Source organism: Pterocles gutturalis, unplaced genomic scaffold (genome assembly GCF_000699245.1).
Source record: "Pterocles gutturalis isolate BGI_N339 unplaced genomic scaffold, ASM69924v1 scaffold43532, whole genome shotgun sequence".
Classification (NCBI taxonomy): domain Eukaryota; kingdom Metazoa; phylum Chordata; class Aves; order Pterocliformes; family Pteroclidae; genus Pterocles; species Pterocles gutturalis.
This window is the reverse complement of record NW_010117027.1, coordinates 27,942-37,357: the sequence shown is the minus strand read 5'-3', so window position 1 is coordinate 37,357 and position 9,416 is coordinate 27,942. Positions and strand designations below refer to the sequence as shown.

The 9,416-nt window shown below is 41.2% G+C and overlaps 1 protein-coding gene across 1 annotated transcript in view; it reads left to right on the top strand.

Annotated features, from left to right (window-relative positions):
* Positions 1–5,014, top strand: part of MIIP (migration and invasion inhibitory protein) — a 5,131-nt gene extending 117 nt beyond the window's left edge. Inside the window, exons 1-9 of the mRNA XM_010075671.1 lie at positions 1–72; positions 617–1,108; positions 1,749–1,851; positions 2,319–2,430; positions 2,633–2,697; positions 3,128–3,257; positions 3,625–3,721; positions 4,570–4,677; positions 4,979–5,014. The exon at positions 1–72 is cut by the window's left edge and continues 117 nt beyond it. Of these exons, the coding sequence (XP_010073973.1) occupies positions 1–72; positions 617–1,108; positions 1,749–1,851; positions 2,319–2,430; positions 2,633–2,697; positions 3,128–3,257; positions 3,625–3,721; positions 4,570–4,677; positions 4,979–5,014 (1,215 nt within the window). The remainder of the gene's footprint in view (positions 73–616; positions 1,109–1,748; positions 1,852–2,318; positions 2,431–2,632; positions 2,698–3,127; positions 3,258–3,624; positions 3,722–4,569; positions 4,678–4,978) is intronic.
* Positions 5,015–9,416: the final 4,402 nt, after the last annotated feature.

Below are 9,416 nucleotides of genomic sequence, written 5' to 3'. Positions count from 1 at the left end.
AAGCCTCTCTTTCCAGCATCTCTTCGTGATAGAACAGCTACTGAAGGATCTGTCCCCTTGCCCGAGAGAGGGGTATGTGTTATGTCTGTGCTAGGAGTGCTGGGAAACAAATGGGCCTTGTGTGGTCTGCCTATGGAGTGGTGTGGTAAAGGAGACTTAGACATGGAGCAGCTGCTAGAAAGTGGAATATGGAGACTGTTAGAAAAGTAGCTAGACTTTTGTTTATTTTTCATCTTGTGGTCTCAAATATGTTCTCCTTGCAAAGGGTTCACTGATTAGTTCCTGCCTAAGAAAGGTAGGTTCTTAATCTAAGATAGGAATTAACATTGTGGAACATAATCCTTTTATTTCTACTGAGCACAAAGGCTGACTGACAGTTAAGTCCTCAAATTGGGAAAAGCTGCAATTAGCTGGAGATGGACCCCTTCTTATCTTCTCCAAACACTTAATGTCTCATGAATTGTATAAAGATTTTGCTTTTTTTCCACATGGGAATGTAAAGGGGTAAGCAGACTAGAGTGAGAGGTTGATTTTCTCTTACTGAGTGAAATCTCCTAATGAGAGATATTTGTAATTTGAGTGATGCCATGTGGTATGACAGTCTCTGTCTTTACAGAAGGAGAATCAGGTTGATGCTGTGGAGTCTACAGCTGACCCTGCAATATTGGTGTCTGTGGAACCCAGAGCTTACGCAGCCAGAGCAGCCCTCTGTTCATCTGTTAAACACAGCAGCAACAACAGAGGGGTACAGCAACAACAAGCAAAAATGCAGGAAGCAGTAGTTTTGGATTCCAGCTTTCCTGAGCAAGAGAAGAATGTTATGCCAGTGTCTGCAGTCATGACATGCAGCAAAGAAACCTCCAGAGTGGATAGAGATGGCTGTGCTCAAGGAAGTCCAGAGAAAGAATCCTTCCTTTGGGCACATGGAGAGACGAGAAAACAGTCCACTCAGCTACATGGTCTCCATGAGAAGAAACAGCTTACGAGTCATCTGGACTCATCACTGAGCAAAATACAAAGTGAAGAGACCAGCGAGCAGCATGTGGTCATTAGAGAGCCCGTAATCTGTAAATCAAACTTGCTGACCTCTCAGTCTGAAGAGTTGAAGGTAAATGGTGAAACCAATGCTTTGCTCATTTTCATAAGTCAACAGAAGGATGGGGAGAGTGTCAGGAGAACATTGCTCTGTTCCCACTGTGTAAATTGGAAATAGGGGTCAGAATTCTTCCCAGGCTTAGCAGCCAGGGGCTGCTGGCACTTCATTCAGCCCATGCTTTCCTTAGCCTTTGAACCAAAGACCAGAAAATTGTAACACTTTGCCGTGAGACTCTATGATATTTGCATATGTGATTCATGTGCTCAGGGAGAGCAGCCTGGTGCAGTGCTGTGGCTATAGAGCTTGTTTCCTTACGCATGAAGGGCAGGCTATTGCCATGATCATTCTCCAAGGCAGTGCGGGTGGCCTGATGTTTGGGAATGTGTGATGCGGGGAAGTCAGCATTTTGTTTAAAGCCCTGAAAAATACCTACTGCCTTAGCCTGGGCGAGTCACCTGCCTTCTCTTTCTGTTCCATGAATAGAGAAGTCAGAGGGCTGGGGAGTGAACTACTGGTAGAAGCACAGTGAGAATCCAGCCTCAAACTAAGCCACAACTGTCCCATTTGAACAGCTGCCAGTTATCTCCTAAGCTGTGTCTTTGACTGTCCTGCTAGATGTACTGGAAGTGTTTATGAATTGTTTTCTTCCCAGAAGGAAGCTAGTGATGTGGCTTTTCAGTCGGACCCTGAAGAATGTACGATACCTGTGAGCGGCTGGTCCGTGCCTCCTCTCCTGGGCTATGACTGGATTGCAGGTGAATCCTAAACCTGAAGCAAAGCTCTCAGCATGATGTGGTAATGTGAAGAGTTAGAACACAGTTTACATCCCTCTTAAGTTGGGGTGTGACAGAACAGCAGGCCTAGAGCCCACGTAGCAGGTCCCAGCAGAGGAGCTGCAGTTCTGTCAGAAGCCATTTGCTCCTCAGGCCAGAGGTGAGCTGTGCTTCCCTGGAACAGGGACGTGGCAGTGCTATGGGAATGCAGGCAGCAAGTGGCAAAGCTGAGCAGCGTCAGGGGGAATACCAGATAACCAAAATGAATGAATGCTTGCAATGAGGGACCTGAACCACACAGTAAATATCTGACTTGATGTGGTGATGTGCTCTTCTCATTTTGGTGCTTCAGACCTTTGGTGGTTCTGACCATTTTGCTTGAGGCTTGCTTTGGTGCTTTCCCAAATTCAGTAAATCCTTGAACTGTTCTCTTTCTTTGCCGTTCCTAGGGCTCCTAGATACAAACTCTTCAATAGCAGAAGAGTCTGATCAATACTTTGCTGAGCTGCATGAGTTCCGACAGGCCAACAAAGAAGAGTGTATTCATGAGCAGCACCTGGAGTAAGTGGGTATGGGGGAGTGCCTGAAGCAGCAACGTATCCCTGTAAAGTAATAAAAAGCATAGACTGATTGGAGTGGGAGATTGTAAGGGTGGCTTTGTAGGGCTTTACCTCCCATTCAAAAATGTATGCTTGGAAAAGGTGGGGCTGTTCAGAGAGCCAACCGTCCTGTCACTAACTGATTTGTTTGTGTGTTTTTTTAGGCCCAAAGCTCTGGATTACATAGTTCCTGAAAAAGAACCAGATTTGATAACCAGTTCCCACAAGTGTAAGATCAAATTTCTTCCTAATCCAATTTCTGTGAACAAACAACTGAGCAGTCTTTGCCTGTTTTTCTGAGAGTACCTCATATCATGCAGGACACAGAAGAATGTGTTATTTTTAGCTGCAGCTTCTACACCAGGTTCAACTTCCTGCTCCAAAGACACTTGGGTCTTCTAGGGATCCTCTCTCAATCAGTGTTATCTTATTTTGTCAAGGTTTCTTGTAATTGTCTAGTGTTCTCTTTTTAAGTTGAGGAGCTTGAAGTTTTGGTTTTGCTTTTTAGGAACTTATTTGGGGACTGGAAATGTAAACAATATTTCAGGAAGAGCAGCTCTTTCTATAGAAGGCATGTGTGTCACTGCGGCTTTGTTGACTGGGTTGAGGAAGCTTCTGACAAACTAGAAATACCATGATGTTTCGTTACTCTGTGGCAGGTGTTTACTGTTATCGATTAAACCAGCGCCTCTTCACTGTCCCTGTGGATTCAGAATCTGCCTGCCTCGTGTGTAAGATCCCACGTACTCACCAGCCCCCTGAGGTACTGGAAGAGCCAGCCTATGTGAGGTAGGTATGAATTATTGCTTTGTAATATGCAGAACTCAAGGAAACAATGGGGAGCAAAAAGCTGATCATATGAGGGATAAAACAGCATCAAAGTAGTTCTGTAGAAGGTTGCTGTTTTCAAGGCAGAGCAATCTCTTGCTTAAAAACTCCCTACTGATCTTTTCCGTAGCAGAAGCAGTTTTGAAGTCCGTGAGAAATGCATGTTTTAACTGAATTTGGTCCAGAATCTGCATGTACGTGTCCTAATCCAAACTCTTATGCTTAGTTCCCTTTGGGACTAGACCCTTGGGTGCCACGTGGGGAAGGCATGCAGGTTTCCTCTGCCTTGTGGAAGGTGTAGGCAATTACTTCCCTTGTGTGGTTCCAGGGTCAGCATTCCCAGGTCTACCCTTATGCCTGCCTACAAATACAAAGCCCATCGCAGGAAGAGCCTTGAACCTGCAGACAATCTAGCGTTGCCTTCGGTGAGTTGCTGTCTTCTTGCTGACACTGATGGCTCAGCCCAGGCTGGGCACTGTTTTACAGCACAAGAAGAAAGAGAATCTGGGACTCATCCCCCTGGCAGGGTTTCCACTAAAATTTCTGATCTGTGTCGCTGAGATAGCAAGAAAGCCATTGGTGTGTGCTTCTGAGTCATACTTTATGCCAATTACACAAAGGTATATGACATACCTCCAAACGCTTTACTGTGAGAAGAAGAAATACTGTATTTCTGGGGTGTGATTCAGCTGACTTCTTTCAGGCATTGACCTTTAAACATGATTAACCATGCTTGAGAGTGTCCGTGTTTCTTTCCACAGATGTTAGTCTAAAAAACAAGCTTCTGCAAAGTATTCACAGTGTATAGGGGCCACGCAAAATCAGTAGTGTCGAGATTGGATTTAAAACTGGTTTTGTAGAGTTGGTCCTGTGTTCTAGCCAGTAGGCAATGCTGCAGGAAGTATTACTAATCAGACCTAGTCCTGGCCTAGAGATTTCCAGGGAAGAGGTTGGAAGAAGTCTGGTTTTGAGGTTTAGAGAACGGATGAGTCAGTGGAGACAGGTTCAGAGAGGTCGGGTGCATGAGTTCACAAAGCAGGAGATCCTTTTAGAAATAATTAGCCATTGAAAGGCGGAAGAGGAGACAGCTACACGGTTTTTGCTTCGTTAGAGATTTATTTTCTTTCCTGTTAATCGTCTAAAGCTCCTCAAAAATTAATTAATTACACACTAAAACCCTCCCAGTGCAGAAGTTATTATTTAGAACTAACAGGACATAATAAATTAAAAGGGGTAAAGCACTCCAATGCAGCATTCCCTTCTCTTTTCACAGCATTGCCTGGCTGGTTGGGAAAATATCATCTCTTCCAACAACCCCACACTCAGTAGTTTGGATCTGCAAGCTTCACTGGAAGAGAAGCCTTCTCAGCATCCTCACCTGGTAAGAAGAGCCTGTTAAGAGTCCTTGGAGATGCTGTGAATTGCACAGATGGGAATCGCGATCCTGTCTCTCTAAAGGGTGTGGTAATTGGTGGTGGCTAAGCAAATGAAAATGCCTGCAAGATTATCTCCTTATCTCCACAGGGAAACGTTTTCCATTTGCTGCTGTGTAAACTAGTGTGCACAGACACAAAAAAACGATTGGGATAACAGGCAAAAGCCCGTACAGCTCACCAATCTTCATCAAAATGGGAAAAGTCACTGACATTCTTTAATTAATATCCTCTTCATTTGGATTCCAGAACTCGGTGTCAGGTGTCAGGAGGAACCAGAACTGACCAGCTTCTGAACCTGACCAGCTTGGCACACTTCAGATCTAACAGTGCTTCTCAGCAGAGGGAGCAAAACAAACCTGGACACTGCAGAGCATCTCTAAATTTATATCCAACTCCTTCAACTCTGTGAACCACTGACTTGATTGCCTTGGGGAAGGGATGAGCACAGGATGTGGAAACAACTCTATTTTGATGAAAAATAAATCTTTGAACAGATTTTTTGTATTTTTCATAGTTGTGTGCGTATCTGAGCAACCAGTACACGTAGCTGAATATTCAAACTCTCATATATATTTTTTCACTTTTCTTTTTCACCTTTTGCAGCTACTTCTAAGCAGATGGCGTGAGCTTTCCCACCTAGGGCTGGATACAGCGATGTGTCCAGGATGACTAACTAGTACTGTTACCTCTAGGACAGCTGTAGCAACAGAGTTCGTCTGCCACCTCAACTAAGTAAACCAGAAGTGTAATGTTAACTCTGAATGCCAGGGTGAGGAATGGGGCTATGAATCGCCTGATTCAGTAGAACACTTACAAATATGTTCATTTCCAAATGTTTAAAACGTGACACATAAGTTGCTAGTGCCTTAAACTTGAGTTACTCAGTAATTTAGTTAAAACAAAAAAAAGTCCAGTTTATTTTCAGTGCAATGTCTTGTAGCTACAAAGTGCATTATTTCAGAGTAATTATGAATATGAAAAAGCATGTTTAAGTAAAATGAGATTTTATTAATCAAAAAGCTAGAAAATACCTTAAAATGTCCTCAAATTATGCTTGCCTCTGCTTTTCCAAGTCTTTTTTGAGATAAACAAAAAACATTTTGGAGTTTTTAACTTGTACCAAAACAAAATACATTACACAGCATGATTTGTTGGAACTTTATAGACTGATTTCACTTTCCTTGTCTAAAAACAATGAAACTGATGTTTTCTTTTGCCTTGAATAAGCCTGAAACAGAAATTCCTGCCTCAAGAATTCTTTAAGTTATTGTGAAATCTTTACTAGGTATTGCATTTAGAAACTTTGGATCAAATTTATTTCTGGGAGCTCACTTGACAAAAGGAATTGGGTTTACACTAATTGTATTTTCAGCTTCTTGGCGTTCACTGTTATTCATACATTATTTATAAATCAAATGTATGAATAGACTTTTTTAAAGCAAGGAAAGGAATATTGCAAGTTTATGAAATCTTAATATGAAACTTAGAATTGAAAATGAAAAATATGACTGATCAGTTTAGCTTTGGTTTGCGCATACATAGGGTGAAGTGAATGGAGTTGGTCACGTTATTTCCATTATTGAAGATACTAATTTTAAAAGAAATTAGTCCAGTTTATATAAAACACTAGCTGCCAAATATTATACTAAATAGGGCAAATTCAAGATTTTTACTACCTTGCCTTTTTTACTACCTTTTTCCCTTCAAACCCAAAACATTAGAAGTCGTAAACCTCATCTTAATTTATCCTGAAATACATTACAGCAAGCCTGCTCCACTTTATAAATAGAGAAAATAAAGCAATATAAAATTAAGTAACTTATATGAGATCTGTCTGGTGAATGCAGGATGGAACCAATATTGAACTCAAAATGTCTCTTGATAGCTAGGAATACATTTAATCTTTTACGCTTGTGAAAGTGTTGAAAGTGTGATTATGACTCTCTTCCTCCACTAGAAACAGGTGAAAGAAGTCAGTGACACTGCACCTGCTTACCCAAGTTAACCTCAATTTCTCTCTTTGTATGTTGGTTCTGGCCTGTTTGATCTGCCCTCATTTGCAAGCTGAAACAGCCTGAAAATGCTCCCTGTTTATGGAACCTCTTTTTTTTTTCCTTTTTCTTTTTCTCTTTCTCTTTTTACTTTTCTTTTTATTTTTATTTTCCTTTTCTTTTTCTTTCTTTTTCTTTTCCTTCTTCTTCTTCTTCTTTTTCTTCTTTTTCTTTTTCTTCTTCTTCCTTCTTCTTCCTTCTTCTTCCTTCTTCTTCCTTCCTTCTTCTTCCTTCCTTCTTCTTCCTTCCTTCTTCTTCCTTCCTTCTTCTTCCTTCCTTCTTCTTCCTTCCTTCTTCTTCCTTCCTTCTTCTTCCTTCCTTCTTCTTCCTTCCTTCTTCTTCCTTCCTTCTTCTTCCTTCCTTCTTCTTCCTTCCTTCTTCTTCCTTCCTTCTTCTTCCTTCCTTCTTCTTCCTTCCTTCTTCTTCCTTCCTTCTTCTTCCTTCCTTCTTCTTCCTTCCTTCTTCTTCCTTCCTTCTTCTTCCTTCCTTCTTCTTCCTTCCTTCTTCTTCCTTCCTTCTTCTTCCTTCCTTCTTCTTCCTTCCTTCTTCTTCTTCCTCCATATCGCTCCATTGCAAGGCTAAGCCTTACGATGCCAGATCTTGTCCAGAGTAGCAAATCTTTAGAAAAGGCTCTTTTCCCCGTGCGCGGCACTTCAGGCTAGCTTTAGCTCTTCCTTCGTACCCTTCCTCTTGTGTTCTCACATCCCTTTCAGATGGAGCTTCTCACAAATGCTCAGTCTCAAAATATTATTCTTTTTTACATTATCTGAGCCATCCCACGAGCCCTTTTTTGCTAATAAAAAAAAGCATATTTCACTTTCACAGTAGGAGGATTGATTTCAATTTCCATGTTAAAGTACTGGCACCTGAGTTCACTTTCTTGACTGAACTGGTATGGGAATTGCTTCCTTTGCTTTTTGTTTATTACTCTTTCAGAGCAGAAAATCTGATTTGCGTGTTAACCTTGAGAATGATCTGATGGTTCTATATTGGTTTTATAGTTATGTCTCCGTAGAAGTGCAGAATAAGCTTATGTCATTGATCCTTTCTGCACAGGGAATCTAACCAGCGTACTCAAGTTTTCTGGAAGAGTTTAAGCAGACTGTACGTTTTGAAATTTCCACTCTGAGTAGTGCTCAGATCGGTTTATAGTTGATAGTATACAACCTTTCTGTGGCCAACTCGGTCTTCTCTTTCCATTCATAATAGAAATTATCAAAGATTTTGCAATCGGAGCTTGGTTGATATTGTTGATAGATGGTCCAGATTTTAATCTAGAACCCTCTGTTTCTAGCTGCACCGTTTTTCTGGAAGCGAGACAGGAGGTCTAAAAGTGAGTAAACCCGTATTTTTTTAATTGGGACACCTGGCCATGGGTGTGCATGGAGGCCTTATCTTCTAGTAAAGAAGATGATTCATGTATAGTCAAGCTTCTGATCATCATCTCACTTCAACACAGAGTTACCAAAAGATGCTTGATCTAATATCGTATGACCTACAGCTGAGGCAAATGTGTATACCTCTTTTGTCTCTTTTCTCACAATCACTCTGCTGAGGTCTGCAAGGCTGCAAGGGCAGTGCAGCTGCTGATTGTGTTCAAGATGTCCAAGTTACAAATCCTGGTTAGTTTAATTATAACAGCAGCAATGCAAGGGATAACAACAGAAAAATAGTTTCTAGAAAGCGAGGTCATGCTTTATGAGAACGAGATTTTTGGTACTGAATATGAGACAAAATCTCAATCCAAAAGATGGGCAAAGGAAGTTTTATCCAGCCTGAGATGCCTGAGAATGCACAGTAATCCCCACAGAGAAAGACTTCGCTGCAGCAGTTGATGAGGAGGGATCTGCTTAAGCTTGGCTTCGTTTGCGTTGCCATTACCTTAGAGACTAGGAGTTATTTGTTGTAATGGTTTTAAGATGAATATTTTTTATCTTGATCAGCTAGGGGTGGGAAGAGAGAGCTCCAGTGTGCCCATAGAGAGGTGGCAACTGTCTTCTGCAATGGGGCATAAAATCCCTCAGGGAGGAAAGCAGGGTATCCTTCACTCTGATGTGTGAGTGATGTATGTGATTACAGTGGAAGAGTTTACTGGAAGAATAATGTATGTATTTGGCAAAATTGTAAGCTACTATGTTCTTTACACTTAGGTGCCACTAGAGGTTGGAGTAGACAAAGTGAAGCCCAGCATTCTTGACTTGTCCTGTATATTTCAGATGAGGAGAACCAGAGTACCAAGAAAGGATATGAGTTGCCCAGAAAGTCTGTGACAATACTGGAAATTAATGACTCGCACTCCTGTGTTTTAACCACAAAGCCAGTCTTCCCAAAACATTTTTATTTTCGATTTTGGGTTAAAATGTATAGAATTGGAACTCCTGGTGCTTTTTCAATGTTTTTGTTTTACTTCCCAGGCATATACATAGAGCACATTTCATTTGCAATGATAGCATTAACGATTGTGTAGCACTGAACAAATGTAAAATATTTGTACCAAGGTTAATTAACAAGAAAAACTGAGGCATATCTCCTTATTATTTTGAACTTAGTAAGATTCTTTGCCTTTCCAGTAAGAGAGATTGAGAATTATTCTGTTGAATTCATTAGAGTTTGTTTGGATTTATATTTGTGTC